At 39.1% G+C, this 20,036-nt stretch overlaps 1 protein-coding gene across 1 annotated transcript; it reads left to right on the forward strand.

Moving 5' to 3' along the window:
* Positions 1-808: 808 nt before the first annotated feature.
* mmel1 (membrane metallo-endopeptidase-like 1) lies at positions 809-19,520 on the forward strand. The gene is made up of 25 exons (XM_051416114.1): positions 809-1,156; positions 2,500-2,527; positions 6,647-6,823; positions 7,319-7,363; positions 7,771-7,830; positions 7,987-8,148; positions 8,245-8,325; positions 8,985-9,080; positions 9,588-9,706; positions 10,509-10,574; positions 10,879-11,013; positions 11,313-11,402; positions 11,834-11,970; positions 12,064-12,157; positions 12,253-12,381; positions 12,698-12,796; positions 12,888-12,971; positions 13,056-13,159; positions 13,563-13,621; positions 13,734-13,853; positions 14,037-14,170; positions 14,312-14,377; positions 14,552-14,647; positions 15,198-15,274; positions 16,508-19,520. The coding sequence occupies exons 3-25, from the start codon at positions 6,667-6,669 to the stop codon at positions 16,605-16,607; spliced, it is 2,310 nt and encodes a 769-aa protein (XP_051272074.1). The 5' UTR covers positions 809-1,156; positions 2,500-2,527; positions 6,647-6,666; the 3' UTR covers positions 16,608-19,520.
* Positions 19,521-20,036: the final 516 nt, after the last annotated feature.

The raw sequence follows: 20,036 nt of genomic DNA on the forward strand, positions 1-20,036 counted from the left end.
ATTAAAGCAGTGTAATTAACCTGTCACTGTCTGTGACCTCATTCACATTCAAGGATATCAGGATTTCAAGGAAATGAATTATATGGCGAATGTAATGCTTGAGAGAGAAACCATCCTCTCTGCTAAATAAAATCTATGAATAAATGATTAACTCAGTTGCAAACCTTGACTCCCTGCTGTGTTGCACTCCATCACTCATGGTGTTGTTAAATGAGTGCAAGCTTCTTCAATTATCTTAAAAGCATGTTCTATTTTGGGTTTGATCCACTAAACATGTTTATTTTTTGGGCAGCAACAGCACCTGAGCAACTGGGTGTCTACGAGCATCAGCCAAACACACTGTGACCCTCACTTTCTTTTTATTATCAGCTAATTAGTGTGGTTAATCAGGCTGATAATGAGCCCGGGCGTGATGCCATTTCAATCTGACACCAGGCCAGGGTTCAGGTCCCCACTAGGCACACTGTGAGCATCTGAGATCTCCCTGAAGACCATTCTTTCCTGGACACAAGAGGAGGAGGAGGAGGAGGAGGAGGAGGAGGAGGAGAGGGACATGTTTGTTAGGGTGATAACATGAAGGAATAAATCCACACTTTTATGGCTGCAGGGATGATAAAAAAATATATATCTGAAAGAGGTTTAGAAACTCTGTGTTACTAGATTACGTGTCTGTAGAACGCTTTAAGAACACGTTTGTCTTATCTCTCTGCAAGCTTTCCAGATTTTTCTACCCTTTCCGCTCAGCAGCTGGGAACACTCCACAGTGAGAAAAAGGAATTGATGCTCACTAACACATCCTGTGGCCCCTCAGACAGACACATATCATAACCCACCTCAACCCCTCATAACACACACATCTCTGACATTTTTGTCTTATCACAGCACTGTAATCGAAAACAATCCAGTGCTATCACCTCCCATCTGCCTCCTCTCTCCCTCTCCCTCCATCCCTCCCTCCGTCTCTTGCTCTCACTCTCTCTCTGCTGCCTCACTCATTCCCCGAGCAGCACACTGAACTGGATAACGTCTCCTTCAACCCGCAGCACAGACTCATTTCTCTACACACCAGCTCTGAGTGGATGCTCAGCAGGGGTGTTTGAGATATTAGCCCGCTGTGGGGGAACGGCTCAGGGACCTCTAACATCCACATACGAAGGTAAGCCTCTGGATCCTTTAGACTAGATTCCTGTTTGCTGTCAAGTACCAAAGTGGAGGTGGTTAAAGTTAAAGCCACCTGAAACTGCAGCCTTTAGGCATCGGTCATGTAAGATTCTCAGCAGTCCCAGGACAGATTTGCAAAAGTACACACACTTCATGGAGACGTTTTGTGGTGTTTGGACATCTCTAGAAAATGAATGCTGCTGTTGTTATTGTAGACTTGAAGGCATATGGACAGTGGCTAAGCGAATAACTCTGAACTAGAGAGAGTGTGCAGATTGCTGGCAGGCTGACCTGTGAGTTAATCCTTGTTTTTTTTGGAGCTGTAAGTTTAGAGGAAAACAGTACCAGCCACTGAACACGGCCGTGCGTAATCTTAATGTTCTTAAAGCAAAAACATTTAGTACAGATTAGTTTCACTTTCAGAAAACAGGTTTTAGTTTTGACACAGTGAACCTCTGACCTGTTAGATTACACCACGTCACTGGTATGTTAACACTGTTTCATGCATCATATAATATGCTTACTTACTTATTTACGTCAAAGCTGCTGGAGACATATTCAGAAAATTATTACATGAGGTCACTCACTCGCTCAACACTGAATCCTTGAGCTGAATCATCAGTGTCACTGACTGGATCAGTGGCTTTTTGCATTGATGCTTCAGTCACTGAAGACTTAGAGTGACATTGTGGTTTTTTTTGTAGAAATCTGCCCTTTACCTGCTCCTCCTTACCTGTTTACATACAATAATATGCATAGAAATCAAAAGCTATATTTCCTGCGTTCTCACTACGGCTGCAACTTATGATTATTTTTATTATCGACTAATCCGTCCATCATTTTCCTGATTAATCGATTAGTTGTTTGGTCCATAAAATGTGAGAAAATGGTGAATAATGTTAATCACTGATTCCCAAAAGCCTCAAAAGTATTTTCCCATAACCCAAAGATATTCAGTTCACAATTAATTGATTATCAAAACAGTTGGCAATTACTATAATAGTTGACAACTAAACGATTATTCAACTAATCATTCCAGCTGTAGTTCTCAAGTTAGGACAGTCGGTCAAAAAAGCTTTTAAATATGCTGCCTCTTTCTCCTGGAACATAGAAGGACCTGACATTTTCAGAGCTGATTGCTGAGCCACACAGTGGTCCTGGAGCATAAAGCTGGAGGATAGAGCACAATTTCTCTGTCAATGCAGTTTCTTATACCGTTGCGGGCAGTCTGTCTTAGTTGATAAAAATGCAAATTCACTCTTGGTGTTGACTTCTACCCTGCACTCACAGCAATAAGAAGTACTGAAATGTTTTTTGACCCTTGGTTTTCTCTCTCAGGCTAAGAAGAGGCTGTCTAAACCATCTGGTTGGTGGACCTCTGCAACCTTATACCAACATTATACTCAAGTACCGCTACCACTAATATTTTTAAATATGTGTTAAGGGAAGGAATATGTATACATATGTTGATAACAATGTATAATAGGCCTGTTTTTTTGTTTTTTTTCATGAAATCAAGTTAAAGCAAAATTTGACAAACAGAATTTGTTTAAATTAATTTGAACGCAACCAATGAAACATAACCCTAAACTACTACAGTCAGTGTTACTGTAAATCAATTACATTTGATAAAGTCAGCAAACAGCCTTATCTTCATCCACAGTTTGTCCATCCATGTTGTTAAATCCAAAATATTTCCTCATATTTCTTCTTGAGGTTTGGTGTCTTGACTATCCACTCACCGCATCTCACAACTTTTACTAGTAACTATTTATTTCCCACAGTCGAATAGTAGCCCTAATGTGTAATTAAACCTTCAGATATAATTATATAAAGTTAATAATAGAGGTAATAAAAATAATAAACTTTATTTATATAGCATGTTACAAAACAAAGATACAAAGTCCTTTATAAAAAAGTAAAAATATAAAAGAATGATAGAGCACCATCAGGTAGAAGGGCAGTAGAGGATTGTGCTAATGAAACAGGAGTTGATTCATATGTAATTCTTTGTATTCTGTATTAAGGTCTTCTTCAACTAAAAAACTGTTGATTAGTGCATTAACAAAACTGAAATTAACACATCACTTTAATTAAATTTTTAATACTGCCATTATTATGACAAGATATCATGAAAAGAAGACCAATGTCATCATAACAGTACAAATAAGTACAAGAAATAACATTAACGTTAACATTAACCTGCTTCTTGCTCTTGTTTTTGACAACCTGCTTGATGGTTTCAGTGTTGGTCATTTTGGTCAACAGCTGCTTTATACAGCTGCACTATACACACATTCAGCCAGATTCCGATTAGTTTTACCTTAATAATAATTCAAATGTGTCTAAAAATCTGTTATGCTTAATGCTGTACGCTGATAAAGTGTGCTAACAAAATGCAAATCTAATGTCATTTGCCAAGGACTGGTGAGTCTGATTTATTGGTCTGATTATAAAAAAAGCCATTTCACCAGAGCTTAGACTATGAAGAGATTATTTTTTATCCTTATTGATCAGTTTTGTCATTTTGCTGTATTGAAAAGCTGTGTAGTTAATATACATGGGGTTTGTGGCTGTTTATAAATACAGTTAGAATGCATGTTACTATAGATAGTCAAGAAAACGGCTCAATTCTGCCTGTATCTGACACTGAAAACAGGTAGAAATTAAACAGAAATGCAGCACAGCCATCTGAGGGCATAAAGATGTAAGTAACTCTTCCTATTGGACAACAGATCTTGTACTGCAGTAGAGTGCGCATTGCATTATTGCAGTTTACCATAAAGGGAGGCCTGTCTTTAATGCAGTATTATAACAGGATTTTTCCTCAGAGACAATTTCTGTTTAGTCTGATGCTAAGGATGTCACTGCAGCTCTAACAAGCCCCTGCCTGCTCTTCATCATTTTAGTGCCAGATATGTGCCCATGAGTATTCATCAGGAAGGGCTAATGGGGCACAGCAGTGTGAACCTCTGATTTACAGCCCGTCCCCTGTCAGGCCTAATGATAGGGCAATGGGGCTGGTTATGGAGAAACAGGTGCTGCAGAGTGAATAGATGCGCAGCAATGCCGCTGAAAGCCACGGGTGATTGTCGTTTTGTCCCCTGCACAAATGCTCGTTTGCAATATTGTGTTCACACATACATAATTATTTTTCATAGAAATTAGCTCCCTTTCTTATGGCTAGATGTCTGTTGGTGTGTGCGTGTGCGTGTGCGTGTGCGTGTGCGTGTGTGTGTGTGTGCATGTTCGTGTGTGGGGTTTATGGTGGGGAGAGGGCAGCTATTTCAAACAACAATAGTCAGTAGAGGTAAGTTTAATGATTAATTTACAGCTTTCCAAACTGTTTCCAGCCTAAAAGTCACATTTAATATACACAACAACTCTCTGTCCAAGACTATATTAACAACAGATGGAGCTTAATGGTAAAATGAGAAATAATGTCCTAAATGAACTCATACACTGAACAAACTGTACCAAATATGGTCAGGTCATTAAAGCAGGTGGGCTGAGCCTGGAGCAACATTATTATTGTAGTAAACTAACCAGTTTAACAACCTAAGGCATGATGTGGCATTAGAGCTGGGCTTTATGGTCACAGCTAAATATAACTGGAAGAGCTTTTTCTGAATTCAGACTATGACATCTGTTCCGATGCAGAATGGAAAATGCCTTGTTGAGTAGTGTTGCAGCACTGCTTGATAATGTTAAAACCATGCTGTTAACTTAAGTAACAAAATTGTGTCCCAGTACACACATATATATACATATGAACGGCCTAATTACCTCTATAAAATGGACAATATATTGCATGCAATGATACTGGCTTTAATTGCAAGTCTCCTTGCAATTAAAGGTAAATAAGTAAAAAAGTTTTTTTTAAACACACTCAGTGACACTCACTACATTGAGCTCAAAGATCAGAGGTACTGTACTGTTTCAAGCCCATATCAGTCCCTCCAGGAAGTTGCTGTGATCGCAACAATTAATGCCACTTCAGTCATTACCTGTGAATTCTGTGCGACCTTACAATTTTGTCCTGTCACCACATCTTTTCCACAAATTTGACCAATCATTGTAGTTTCCTGCGCAAAACTTTGAGCCATAAGTCACCAAACTCTTCCTTGTTTCAGTCATTTTAAAGCTGCAGTAGGTCATTTTTATAAAAATAACTTTTTGTCATATTTGCTGAAACTTTATCTATATCCTGACAGATGCAGCTAATCTGTAAAAAAAAACAACAAAAAAACCCCTCTGGCTCCTCTTAGTGGCATTTGCAAGAATTCACCGTGCCTGAACGAAAAAAATCAGAGCAAAGAAAGATAATTATTTGTTGAGTCTCATTCACAGGTCGTGAAATACCGATGCTGGGAATGAGACTCAACAATCAGTTATCTTCAAAGACACCAACCCAAACTGTCTTTCTATCTTTCTCGGCTCTGGTTGTTTTCATTCAGGCTTCTTGTAAATACTAAAAGGATCCAGGGGTACCAGAGGAACCTGATTTTCTTATCTGTCTTATACTACTATGACACAAGTTATCTTTATAAAACGTTACCTACTCCAGCTTTAATCCTGGAGGGATATGCATTATGCCCATGGTTCCCAGCTGTTTTGGTTTGTGGCCCATTAAAATTAAAATAAAGTAATATCTACTAGTGAGTGGTGACCCCTTGTCACAGGCTTTGGTCAAAATGTGGACACGAGATATGAGCAGTTCAAGCAAACATCTCATTATCTTTCATTATGTTTTAAAGGGTTACTTCTCACATTTGTTTATTATCCCTTTGATCATCTTTTGACCCTTCAAAATTATCGACCTCCAGGTTGGGAACCAGTGACCTGTGCTGTCCTTTTTAAGGTAAAAACTAGCATCAAAGTAAAGCAAAGCAACCATTGTATTCCTAAAAGCACAAGTCCGACAGAATTTGACTAAATTTTTACTATTAAACTCTCTAAATCAACCAATTACATATATACATAATTATATACATACATACATACATACATACATGTAAACACATGGGGCCCCAGCTCTACCAGGTGAGCTACCAGGTGAGCTACCAGGGCTCCCGTGCTATTAGGATTTCTAAAGTTGAGAAAGGGACAACCAAGAGGCTAACTTTATGAATTCAAGAGGCTTCAAAAATAGTAATGTAGAAGCTTTAAAAATGAAACCTCCGGCTGAAATATTTTACATCACTTTAGAAAAGAAAAACATGCCAAGTAACAAACTGTTTTCATGCAACGAGACCAACAGTTTCACAACTCCTGTCAGTGAAGTTGTTGTAGGTGTTCAGCAGTTGAAGCTCACTCACTGCAGGTCAGCTGGCACAGTTTACTGATGGATCACTGCACAGCCCACACACACACACACACACACACACACACACACACACACACACACACACACACACACATAAACACTCACACTGGTAGCTCTCTGCCTGGACCATCCCACACTCCAACGGTGTCTTTCCCACAGAGCCGGCAGTCAGGAGGAATATGGGCAAATCCGAAAGCCAAATGGATATCATGGAGAAATCAAGTAAACCTGGAAAGCGCCGTTGGACTGTTGCAGAAATTGGTCTGTCTGTGCTGCTGCTGTTGGTCAGCTGCGCCTTGGCCGGGCTGGTAGTCCTCTACACATCGGTTGTGAAAGGTAATGGCTCTGTCAGGCTCACTGTGGAAAGATCCAGATATTACAGATGGCAGCAGTAATGACAAGTGTCTCCCTGCTCTGTTTTTGTGTGACTGCAAGCTGGCATTGACACAGGAAATGATCATGACCCTAGAAATGCTCTCAGATATGGCCATGACATGCTTTATGCAATATTGATGCACACAGTTAACTTCGTTTAAGTATTTCTAAGGGTTAATATCATAAAACTGTACCATATATACACTACATACACACATGCAGGCATGGTAAGTAGGGAACTACAACTGCAACTCCAGGCTCTTTAGATTTTGTGTGAAAGAATAGATTGTCTTTTGTAGACTTGCACACACAAATACAACACTGCATAAGAATTGATTGTATTTCCCCTTTTCTAAATGTTACCAGTTGATAATTAAAAGCCATTACCATTATAGGATAAAATCATCCTGACTGTGTCTAATGTTCTCTGATATCTGTTTCTTACAATCAATTCAGAACAATCTCACAGGTCCAGTGTGTCAAGGAGCTCCACAGTTGAAGGTTAGTGTCGTCACTTTGAGCTTCTCATCTGATACACTGTGGGTTAAGTGGGCATGTGTCATATTGGAGCCTGCACCACTGATAGTCACATGTAGTGCTGTAATTCATTTTACTGCCTGATCAGCAGTGCCACACAAAAGTAAAAGAACAGAGTCACTGCTGACATAGACATCGCCCGACACACGCACAAACAAACACACACAAACACACACACCAAACACACACATACACACACACACACACACACACACACACACACACACACACACACACACACACACACACACACACACACACACAAACACACAAATTAAAATTAACTCTTTATTTCATACAACTTTCTCCTTGTTCTCAGCCGGGGTGTAATTTGTCAAATTTCTCATAAATGTTGACACTGATTTTTCCAGGCCAGCTGTTTCGCTCCAACGTCGACAGTGTGTGCACAACTGCAGACTGTGTTACTGCAGGTGAGAGGAACTGTTTTTTCTCTGCTCTCCTGCTGTTTATTTTGCAAACAAAGCCAACCCCCTGCAAAAAAAAAGCTGTTTTCTGACCACATGTGACTCTTCACCATCCTGTCCCCCTGCCTTCTCTTTCCCCTCTTGTCTCTGTGACACTTACAGCCGCTCGACTCTTGCAGAACATGGATAAGTCTGTGAAGCCTTGTGATAATTTCTATCAGTACGCCTGCGGGGGTTGGCTGGAGCGACATGTCATCCCAGAGACGAGCTCCCGTCACAGCGTCTTTGACATTCTGAGGGACAAGCTGGAGATTGTCCTCAAAGGTCAGCTTAATCCTCAGTGGTCAGTGGGCTGCAGCATTTGGAGCCATGCGTGGGTTTCATTCAGATGAAATGTCTGCATGTGTTTTGTTGTTGCAGGTGTTCTTGAGATGGAAAATGAACAAGACAGAGATGCCATCAGGAAGGCCAAAATCCTTTACAATTCCTGCATGAATGAGAGTAAGGCCCTCTTTATGCTCTCTGAAAATGGGTATTTTATTTCTAAAAGAAGGCAAGAAAACATAAAGCCTGTTGACAAAAACTGTTTCTGTTTCTGGAAGTGTCAGATGATCTTCCTCAGACAGGGTTTCTGCAGGGTTCAAGTTCAATTTCAGACTTTTAAAGATATTTTTAATACCAGATAGAATGCAATCCCAATGTCTAATGGAAACCAGTAGAGATTATTATATCTCAAGCCTCAGTACTTATGAGCAGTATGAAACAATAATTTCTAATGATATAATTCATTTAATTAATAAACCTTGAACATACGTAAGCAACATACATGGATGGATTGATTAATCAATTTAAAATTATTAATTCATTCAAGTTATTGGTAAAATAGACACTTGCCCATTATAAGACAGTGAGGTTTCTAGCTACTGTAGCCAGCAGTAGTAACATGTTAAAATTTTCATTTATTCTGAACCCATTAAGGACTTCTCATCTATGCTGGCTTAAAAGTAGAGATTCATTCTTAAGGTGAGATTGTTTTATTCAACTGCTGTTTCCAAAGTAAAAATAACTCAATAATCCATGTTGGTTTACAGAATGAATAGTAGAGAGACTACAGTGTTGTTTTCATATGTTATAAGTTGCTGTATTTATTTTACCTGCAGGCCTCATAGAGCAGCGTGACTCCCAGCCCCTCCTGAGGCTCATTGACTGTATTGGAGACTGGCCGGTGGCATCAGATGACTGGAACACCACTACAGGTAGAAATACCCCTGAATCACACTCTGATTAATGTTTAGTTTGTTCTGTACAAATGTGCACATGCAGTACATACACACTCATGTTCTAACTCAAATACATGTGCTCACACGGAGCCTGTGTAGCTATATTTGCTCTCAGTGAATTGCTGAGTACGGGCTTTGTTGGCGGGATCAAGAGGCCGGCCGAGGCTCTTCAGCTGAGCAGTCAGGTGTGGAGTTGGGAAGCGTGATGAGTGGGCAGAAGAGCAGTCCTCACTCAGGACTGTGAAGGATGCTTTAAATAGTCTACTCTGCTCTTCCCCAAGCTCTTGGCTCTTGCCACTTTAATTAAATGTAATCATGGACGGTGGCTCAAACTGAATTAACCACACATAGCTGCATCTGCACACTCAGATTTACAGAGAGCCCAGAGGGAGAGAGGGAGCCTGATATTTGCAGCCTGTTACATTGAACAGTTCTTTACAGCTAGACAATTAAGTGCCAGTTTTTTTTTTCCTTTTAATGCAGAGGATGCATGGAGCCTTGAGGACACACTGGCAACGCTTACTGCTCGTTTCCACAAGAAGGTTCTGCTGGACATGTATGTGTGGACAGACGACCGTGACTCTCGGCGCCATATAATTTATGTAAGATCACTGTCTATTGGACAGTAATAAAGAAAATTACATATTTCAGCCATTATGTCATTATACAGTCATTATAGATAAGACTCGTGTAATACTATATTTTTATTAATGTCAATAAATCCCATAAAAAGACCCTGTCTGTGGCACTCAGCCCAAGCCCATTTGTTTCTACTAAAGTTGTAGGTGGGGTCACAAATAATATAGTTTTAATATAGTTTAATTTTCATAAAAGGCTAAATAATTTCCAACTAGCAGTAGCAGTAGTCTTTAGCAAACATCTCTCAAACTAAAATAAAAAATGTATTTGTTAGGAAATATCTTCAGCAGCGGATACATACACATTTGGTGTGTTTGTGAGTTTTTAGGACTGTGTATGTGTACTCCATATAAACTACAGTGCCCATGTTCATTGTAATAATAATAAACTTTATTTATATAGCACCTTTCAAAATCGGGTATACAAAGTATGCGTTTTTCGTGGCCACTGTAGGTTCTCCTTCACGCTTGGAAGGGGAGGGTAAAGTGAGGGAGTGTGTTTTAAATTGTTTTTGGAGAACAGTGGAGGAATAGGCTAACATAACAGTTCTCATTTCCAGGTCAATAAATACACACACCAGCAGTGTTCAGTTAGTTCCAATCTGAAACTTCACCGCTAGATGCCACTAAATCCTACACACTGGATTAACTGCATTGACACTGGATTATTTAATTATAATGTTGAAAACCTCACCTAAATATAAATATTATAAAAAGATTATGGACATGCAAAGATGATTAATTGCTATTCTTATATTCTGGTTAGATTGATCAACCGGGACTTGGAATGCCATCAAGAGATTATTACTTCAATGATGGAAACTACAAAAAGGTGAGGCCTTAAAGGATGAGGGAAGATTGAAAAGGTTTTATGATGTGTTCTTAGATTTCTGCCTCCACCACAGTACAGTGGAAGTGAATGGTGTTTTGTTTATGGCGTTAACAACTTTTAAAAAATTATACTTTATCGCAACATCTCTTTACAGAAACGTCATACTTTCTTTCTACTACCCAAATACGTTTGTTTGTAAATGTAATTTAAATTGAGTGGTACAAATCTATAATTCCATCCACCTCCCTTGTTCTGTCACAACCTTAATTGTGTTGAAGATTTATAGCTTTTTATTGTACCATAGGTTCGGGAGGCCTACCTTCATTTCATGGTTTCTATTGCGAAGATAACCCGAGAGGACAGGAACTTGACTCAGGATGACGACCGTGTGTGGGAGGAAATGATGCAAGTGCTGGAGCTGGAGACAGACATCGCCAATGTGAGTGCCAGCCACAACAGGAAATGGAATTGTGGGATGAAGGCTAAGGAAAATGAATAATGACAAGATGAAAAATGAGTACCTCCTTTCTGCTTCCAGTAAATGAGAGAACCAGGCTACATTTAGTGTAGTCATAGGCGATCAGCCAAGCTTTTAACCTGTTTTTTTTTTTTTTTTTGTTCGTGCCTGTCAAGAGCATGACGAATGAGACTTTGCTGATGAAAGGAGAGCAACATGTGAATATATATATAACCAAGCATCCGTTTATATAAGGATTTTCTCTTCCTGTTGCTGGACAGGCCACATCACCAGCAGAAGAGCGCCAAGATGTCACTGTTCTCTATAATAAGATGACACTTGGAGAGCTGCAGAGCACATTCAGCTTTAATGTACGTGTGATTTCACTTCTTGTGTGTACAGCAAGTGTAACAGGCCACTGATTCAAATAACTTAATTACTGTTTATTTGACAGTCTGAGTGGAGAAGTGGAGCTTGGTACTAATTTCTGATTTCTGATTTCTGATTTATCTCGGCCTTGTACGCTTATTTTGTACGTAGTGACCATTGACGATATTGTTAAGCTTTGACTCAAAGGTAGGAGGATTTGGCTGCTTCTTAATTAAAGGAGGTAGGGTTATTTTATTCCATGGAAAAAATACACAGAAAGAGATCTTTATACATCTTAAACTTGAATTTATAGAGATTTAATTTTGTATTTTCATGTAAAATCAGGGAAACCTTTTTAACCATATGATATTTTAACAATATTCAGTAAAACTAAACAAACATAAAAATATATCTCTTACCTTTTGTTTTCCAGGGTTTTAACTGGACACGGTTTATCCAAGGTGTGCTCGCCGGTGTATCCATTAAGGTCCAGCTAAAGGAGGAGGTGGTGGTGTACAGCTCTCCCTACCTTGAGAAGATGAATGATGTTCTCTCCAGACACAGTGTCAGGTCAGTCCAAGCAAACAGGAGTCTATGAAAAATTATTACAGAGTATCTATAATTCAGCACAACAATTAAACAGAAACAAATGTATGTTTACAGAACTATACAGAACTACCTCACCTGGCAGCTCATCATTGACAGAGTTAATAGCTTGAGTCGCCGTTTCAAAGATGCCAGAGCCCGTTACAGGAAGGTGAGCGAGCATGACATAACAGAACTGCACATATTAACATGAGCTTGTTCAAAAACTACATTACAGTGTGTGTGTCTGTCTGTGTGTGTGGTCAGACTCTGTATGGGACCACTGTGGAGGATGCTTGGTGGCGAGAATGTGTCCGTTATGTCCAGAGCAGTATGGAGAACGCAGTTGGAGCTCTGTATGTGCGTGAGACCTTTGCTGGAGAAAGCAAACAAATGGTAAGTCCTGTTTTTCTGTGAACTCTTCTGAACATAACAGAAACATCTGTTTCCTTAGACCATGAAAATCAGTTACTACACCAGTTTTTTTAAACCAATAAATGCCAGCTTTAACTGTCACATGCTGCATTGTTGGTAGAAACCCATATAACGATGTGTATTCAAGTCTCAAAAATCAAGAAAATAGATTCAGAACAACTGAAAAACTGATGGACATCACATCTTCCCTGTGCACATTTTGTGTGTGCCATGAATCTATTTTATACACAAAATGTAGCATGTGTTACATGAGAATAAGTGATTGCACTGTTCACAGGTCAGTGACCTCATCGGTAAGATCCAGAAAGCATATGTGGAAACATTAGAGGAGTTGAGCTGGATGGATGCTCCCTCGAAGGAGAAGGCACGAGAGAAGGTAAAGTACATGTGGCCAGGCAAAGAAAATTAGATCGATCTTTTTTAGGTGTTAGGTATTATCATTAATGATTGTTCTGCATCTTATGTAGGCCATGGCAATCAAGGAGCATATTGGCTACCCAGATCATATCCTGCAGGAAACCAACCAGAAGCTCGACCAGGAGTACGCTCATGTAAGTAAGATTCAATTTATCTCCAAACCACATTGTAAATAACTGACAGCTGCACTTGTCACTAATCAGTGATTCTATTTCCAGCTTAATTTTAGCGAAGAACACTACTTTGAGAACATCCTCGAAAACCTCAAGTCTGAAGCGCACAAGAGTCTGAAGAAGCTCAGAGAGCCAGTTGACCCGAACTTGTAAGCTGTTAATACATCTGACAGTTTAAGCTGTTCTTTTTTAGTAAAACACAAGCTCTTGTGCTCAGACGGTGCATGACATAAATGTCATCAAGGGTAACAACACAAACCTGTCTTTTAAATTAGGTTGATTACACAAAAATCTGTCATACATTTTTGCTCCCTCATTCTGTTTCCCAGATAGTAAACAGGGAATGGACATGGCGCATTGAAACGTTGTTGAACATTAGAGAGAAATGTCCTCATCAAGTAATTCTCAAAGAGCATTAAAAAGGAAGGCTTAAATATTGGTGATGCAAAATATGCTCTGTACGTGGATTTTACAGCATTGTATCTTCAACTAACATTGCAGTTTAGTGGTTTTTTTTAATCAGTTATAAACCCTTTACCAATCCCTCCTCAGGTGGATCATTGGTGCTGCTGTAGTGAATGCATTCTACTCGCCCAACAGAAACCAGATAGGTGAGAGCTTTAGGAGAATCAACATGGCCACCAGCAAGAGATGTTTTCCACTCCTCACTGTAATCCTGTTTACTTATTTTGTTTTCATTCCCGGGTGTTTTTGTCTGTTCAGTGTTTCCAGCAGGAATCCTGCAGCCGCCTTTCTTCAGTAAACAGCAGCACCAGGCTCTTAACTTTGGTGGAATAGGAATGGTTATCGGACATGAGATCACACATGGATTTGATGACAATGGTGAGACAGGAGTGATTCATCATGGAGATTTTGGGAAGCCCAAACCGACAAATGCAGTTTATCATTCACTGTCATTTAATAATGACAATAATAAGAATGTATTTTAAGTTTGACAGTTGACCGTAACAGGTTACATGCATCGTGTTTTGTAAACAGTACTTTACTCATTTTGTTTCCTTGCAGGGCGTAATTTTGACAAGGATGGTAATATGCTAAACTGGTGGAGTAATTACTCTGCTGAGCATTTTAAAGAGCAATCACAGTGCATGGTGCAACAGTATGGCAACTTCAACTGGAAGCTAGCAGGTGGACAAAACGTAAGCATCCAGTGGCGTGTATGAAATGAGACGTTTTGTCTTGGTTGTAATCCCTGTCAGTGTAAACCCTGTATTAGCTGACCACCAGAGTGAGTGTTTTCACGTTGGTGTGTGTTCATGGTTTTGTCTGTGTGACTCCAGGTCAGTGGAATCAGCACTTTGGGGGAGAACATTGCAGACAACGGAGGGGTTCGTCAAGCATATAAGGTTGGATGTTAGCTGCAAAAGTACCACATGTCACTATTTTACCAGCAATAATAGACTCTTAAACTTTCTGCACATCTGAAATCTTCTTTTACGTGTGTGTGTGTGTGTGTGTGTGTGTGTGTGTGTGTGTGTGTGTGTGTGTGTGTGTGTGTGTGTGTGTGTGTTTGGTTACAGGCTTATCTAAAGTGGGTGAAGATGGTGGGTGAAGAGCCTCGTCTACCTGGTCTAGACATGGACCACAAGCAACTTTTCTTTCTTAACTTCGCCCAAGTAAGTAAGAATAATGAGAGGACATGTTATTTCTGAATGTATTATTACAGCAGACAGAGGCCAGACAATAATTTCTCCATCTGGAGTCGAGAGCCAAAAGCCTGTGAGTTGCATTTTCAGTGGTTGGTGCTGAGAAGTAAACACTGGGACAAAGGGAGAGGGTCAGGGGGTGAGACGCTGAAGCAACCCCAGAACAAATCAGCGTTCAGCTACACTCATAGGGGATGAGAAGACCTGCCAAAGTAAAGAGCATATCTGTGCCAGGGAATGTAGGCACAAGCAGAAAACTGTCATTGATAATAAAACAGGTCAAACATCGGTTACATTTAATTTTTATGAGCCAAAATTGCTCTCCACTGAGAGTCTGGATTTGGCTCCTAATGAAAAGTGCTGTGAATATATAGAATGAACAGAAGCTACATTTGTGATAAAATATTAATTTTGTAGTTTGTAAAATTGAGTCAGTCTGCAGAGACCTTCTTTTAGCTCCTAATGACTGCTTTTAAAACTAGAATACTATCTACTCACGTAATCAGTTTTTTTTCTCTAGGTGTGGTGTGGTGCTTATCGGCCAGAGTATGCCAGCCAGTCCATCAAGACTGACTCACACAGTCCCTTAGAATACAGGTAAGGAGCGTTAGTATCCTCACATAAATATTTCAGAACCAATAAGAATATTTGAGGTACTTTGATTGATTTAATTACTGATTAAACTACCACTCCGTACATTGTCTGACATTATTAAATCGATACATCAAATAACAAATAAGTTAAAAAAATAATAAGATAAGTTTCAAAATACCATCCAGATCCAGTTTTTAATAATAGATAAAGAGTCTGCAATTCATATTTTTATATTAACAGTAAACCACATGACTGCATGTGAAGAATCCCCCACCTCTACAGATTGACTTGGTGTCTTTTAGCCCTGCTAAGGAGGTTATGTTCTCGGCACTGTTTGATTGCCTGTCTGTCAGCAGGATTACGGAAAAACTTCTGGCCTGATTTTCATGAAACTTGGTAGAAGGAAGAAGTACAGGCCAATTTCCTTTTGGAGTGGATCCAAATCAATGAGCAGATACCTGAATTAATTTTCACTCTCATTAACATTGGAAGATAGATCAGTTGTTAGAAATGTTGTAATTAAAGGGGACGATGGGCAGATTTGCATATCATAGAAGACAGAACTATTGGAGGTCTGCGCTCTACAAGTGCCTATCTAATTATTTTTATTTTTGGTTCTGAAACTTCACTGTTTTGGTTAAGTCAGACATGTTTCTCATAAGTCGGTGGAGAACAAAAACAGAGCTAAAAAGAGAGTGAGTATTATACCTATGTTCACCGGGTGGCCAGAAATGTGACTTTAAATTCATATTTTTGATCCACAACTGCCAGACATTTAAATAAGCAACTGCTTCCTAACAAGTTTTCCATATCAACTTAAAAGGTGACGGTGTTGTATTCACAGTTTGTTTCTTCTGCCTCCAAAGTGTCCAACGAAAAATGTATTTTTGTCGGTTTAATTATTGTCTTATACTAATTGTAATTAATTTGTTTGTCAAATTTAGTATTTCACCTTTCCTCTAGTCTCCACACAGCCATATACTTCAGCTGGCACTTTACCTCTTTAAAATTTAAAGATTCACCAGACTATAAATATAAGCCCAAGACTCCCGCCGGAAAAATATTTTGTTGTACAAAAGCACAACTCATTTAAGCACTGGGATCAGTGCAGCTCCATTCTCTGGTCTACTTATGAGGACTTGGAAGCTGGACTCACTACTTAGCAGTGCGCCTCTATTCATAACAGACTTTAGCTTTTAGCACCATGATAATGTTTTGTTTTTCTTTTGTCTTCAGGGTGCTTGGATCACTCCAGAATTTTGAAGCTTTCTCAGAAGCTTTCCAGTGTCAAAAAGGCAGTCCAATGAACCCCGAGCTGAAGTGTCGTGTCTGGTAGAAAGTTTAGATATTTATTTCTTGACATGGGCAACTCAAATCAAAAGAACAAGTTGTACTTCTTAAACCCACAGAGATATTCTGCTTATTCCAATTTATTTGGGGCAGAGTGAGGACACAGATATTTGCATACACTGTAGATGTATTTAAAATGGCTGTCATCCTGGACTACACCCTAGTTTCGTATAATATAAAAAAAAGAAACTTGCTTGAGTATCTTCTCAAGTTAGAAGTGTTGTCTCTGGACGAGTAGGTCACTTGTTCTTTTTTTTGCTGTGTCCGACGACAGATGACGAGTGGGTACATGAATAAAAAGGCTACATAGAAAACTTGTGAAGACCTTGTGAAAAAGTAAAAGCTTACATGGCTGGCTTTAACCGCTTCGCCGGCCTTTCTTGAATTATTCCTTAAAAAAAAATCTCTTGTGCAGATCTTTGTGATTTATCCATTATCATTGGCACTAAGTTGCCTTGGTGTCTTTCCTCTGATGTATTGTTTTCAAGACATTGTGCCACTTCAGAAGAAACAATAGTGAACAACTCTGGCTGAAGAGTATGAAGTAAATGAAAGCTCGGGGCTTTGCTGAAGTAAAGCTACGATAGAATTAGTCACACTCGGAGAGTCTGGTCATTCACTGTTACATGAAACAAATTATCTAAAGACTTTAAGACTGTTAAATCTTTGCAGCTTTAACCTTAAATTAACATTCTGCAAGAGCTGCGGCTTTTAACATTTTTACACTTACAGAGTGGATGAACATTTAAAATTTACAAAGCTATTTAGTACTTTTTGAAGGATATTTTTTTCTAAGTTTCTTTATCAATGCTTGTCGCTCAATACTCAGAAATGCATATGTCATGACAGTTTGCTGTAAGAAACTATATTCCAGATGTTTTGAAAAATAATGGTGGCCTACTACTTTTTAGCTAGTGAGAAAACACCTGTTGGAGAGTGATAATAATGATGATGAACCAGTGTATATCACTATATTGCTTTATTTGTTACTGCCAAGTTGAGATACAGGTAATCACAGCTGTGTTGTGTGTTTGAAGCTCACTCGCTCCCTCTCACACATTCCACCTTTTACAACATTTCGAGAGGCACCCAAGTGTTCATAATGGGCTGATATATAGCTAGCAAAACTCCTAACATGTGCCATTTGTTACATGGCGCTTACCTTTATTCAAAATTATAATGTCTGCTTGTATAATATCTGTAAGTTTACATTTTACTCGACATGTTGATTGATTTGTAGAACGGTTTTTTCCTTCACCACACGACCTCCTGAGAGGAGATGCGAACACAGTGATAACAAGACTTTTAGCCTCTGGGCATAGCCAATTACATGCTATGGGGAAGGGAGAAGAAACCCCCCTCAGATACACTCACATATGGATAAGCAGCAGATGAATTGCTTTGCCCTCTGATCTCGCATTGATCAGTGCTGTGTAAGATGAAAGGATGAAGTGCGGTGTGCTGAAGCATGGTGACCGCTGTAGCCGAACCACGAGCCCCGCAGGCAGACTCACTGAAGAATGGAGCTTGTCATTAAATAGATGGCCAGGGCCAGGACTGTTATTTTCTACCTTTATTAACAAGTAATGACAGGAGAATCAAAGCAGAACAGAACACATGAGAGAGGATGGAGGTAGTGGCTGCAGGTAGTTACCGTTTTTTGTGCCAAATAGAGCTCTCAAACACAGCAGAAAGCAAACAAACACATACAGCTGGTTTTGAATGTTTGCTTGGTCACATTCAGGATGCCTTGGTGAACTGAACACGACTTTTTAGGCCGAATTGAATGTGCATATAAGCTTTACACTCTCAGTCTGTCTCTCAGTCTTCACATATTGGCAAATACTGTTGTGTTTAGCAGGGAGAGGAAACACCAATGAAAGACTGTTCTACTCAGAAAGAAAGTGCTGATACCAAACGTTAGACATTTGGGGAAATAAACTTTAATAATTAGCTTTTTCTGGTAGACTATTTAATAAAAGCTACAGCCAGCAGTCGGTTAGATTAGTTTAGCAAGTCTGGCTCTGTTCAACAGTAAAACTCACTCAATTAACATGTTGTATCTCAATTTGCTTAATTCATACCAAAAACATCTAAAATCAACTATTTGCCATCGCACAGTGGGTTTTCTGCTGGATTCTTGGCTAGGACTAGTAGCCTTACTAATAGTTTTGTACAGATTGGTCAGGCAGATTTGGTTACTTTTAGATTTAGACTAGCTATTTACCCCTGCTTCCAGTCTTTATACTAAGCTAACTGGCTGCCGCCTTATATTAAACAGACAGACATGAGAGTAGTATCAAAATTCTCATCTCACTCTCCCCCAGAAAGCAAAGAAAGCGTATTTCTCCAAATGTCAAACTATTCCTTTAAACAACAAGGCACACTTATCATGTCTGGTTCAAAGAAATGCTGGAGGATAAATCATAAGCTACAGTGTAACATTGGACTACCATTTGAAGGGCAACAGTTTAGACTTGTTTTGTCTGGTTTTCCTCAAAAAGAGTAAAACAGTTCAACACTGTAGACTGAACACAAAGGGTACATAATATACAATGTGTTATTGTAGATACTCGATGTTCTATACTGCAGTATTTACATATAAAGGATTCATATCAGGTAAGAAAGAAAGCGTACATTTCTTACCTTAGTTCTAGCTTCACATTTACTTATATGGTGAAATTGTGTCGTTTTGAAATTACCAGCCAAGTACAACTAAATTTTTGTTATATATAAACATGTTTCATCTGTAAACCAATCAGAGGAATTTATTTATCTACATGAATATTTATGAAATAACATTGTTGCTTTGCAAGAATTCAGACGTTAAAGATGTTTTATGAATGTTCCTGCTGCTACGTAATTATCTAGATTGCCATTAAAGTGACTGTCTCAACTGGTTCGATCTCAAGTCTCTCCTTTAAATGTGTCATTTTAATTTTATCTGTTTATATATAAATCATGTAGGATTCGTTCTCATCCATGCGACATCAAAAAGATCAATTGGATGCATAAGCCCTAAAAGCACTCATTGTGTTCATCTTCATCTTACAGAGTCATACTGTCAGGTATATTCTTGTATATGAACCTAGGCTCATGTTACCATACAATTTCTGCTAATAGATCCTCCTAAATGTTCCACACTGGACCTCTAAAGCAGCGTTCAGCTAGCCCACACATATTTAGGTATAGTTCTGATAGGAAGGATGTTGAGTTATGGTGGCAGGTAAGGCTCTGAACCTGAATCTGTATTACAGTTTAGGGAAATTTGTCCAAAGTTCAGAAATGCAGCACATTTTAAGTGCAAGTGACTCTGAAGTTGGTCAATACATTGATGAACACTGCATTGGATATACTCTAAAGATTAATAAAGCGAGTGAAGGGAACTATAATGGTGATGTGTAATCCTATGGTG

Source organism: Dicentrarchus labrax, unplaced genomic scaffold (assembly GCF_905237075.1).
Source record: "Dicentrarchus labrax unplaced genomic scaffold, dlabrax2021, whole genome shotgun sequence".
In the NCBI taxonomy this organism is placed as follows: domain Eukaryota; kingdom Metazoa; phylum Chordata; class Actinopteri; family Moronidae; genus Dicentrarchus; species Dicentrarchus labrax.

Coding starts and splice junctions, on each gene's coding strand:
- mmel1 (XM_051416114.1), top strand. CDS start 6,667: ATGGGCAAATCCGAAAGCCAAATGGATATCATGGAGAAATCAAGTAAA. Junction 7,364..7,770: donor AAGGAGCTCCACAGTTGAAG/GTTAGTGTCGTC, acceptor TGATTTTTCCAG/GCCAGCTGTTTCGCTCCAAC. Junction 12,382..12,697: donor CTGGAGAAAGCAAACAAATG/GTAAGTCCTGTT, acceptor CACTGTTCACAG/GTCAGTGACCTCATCGGTAA.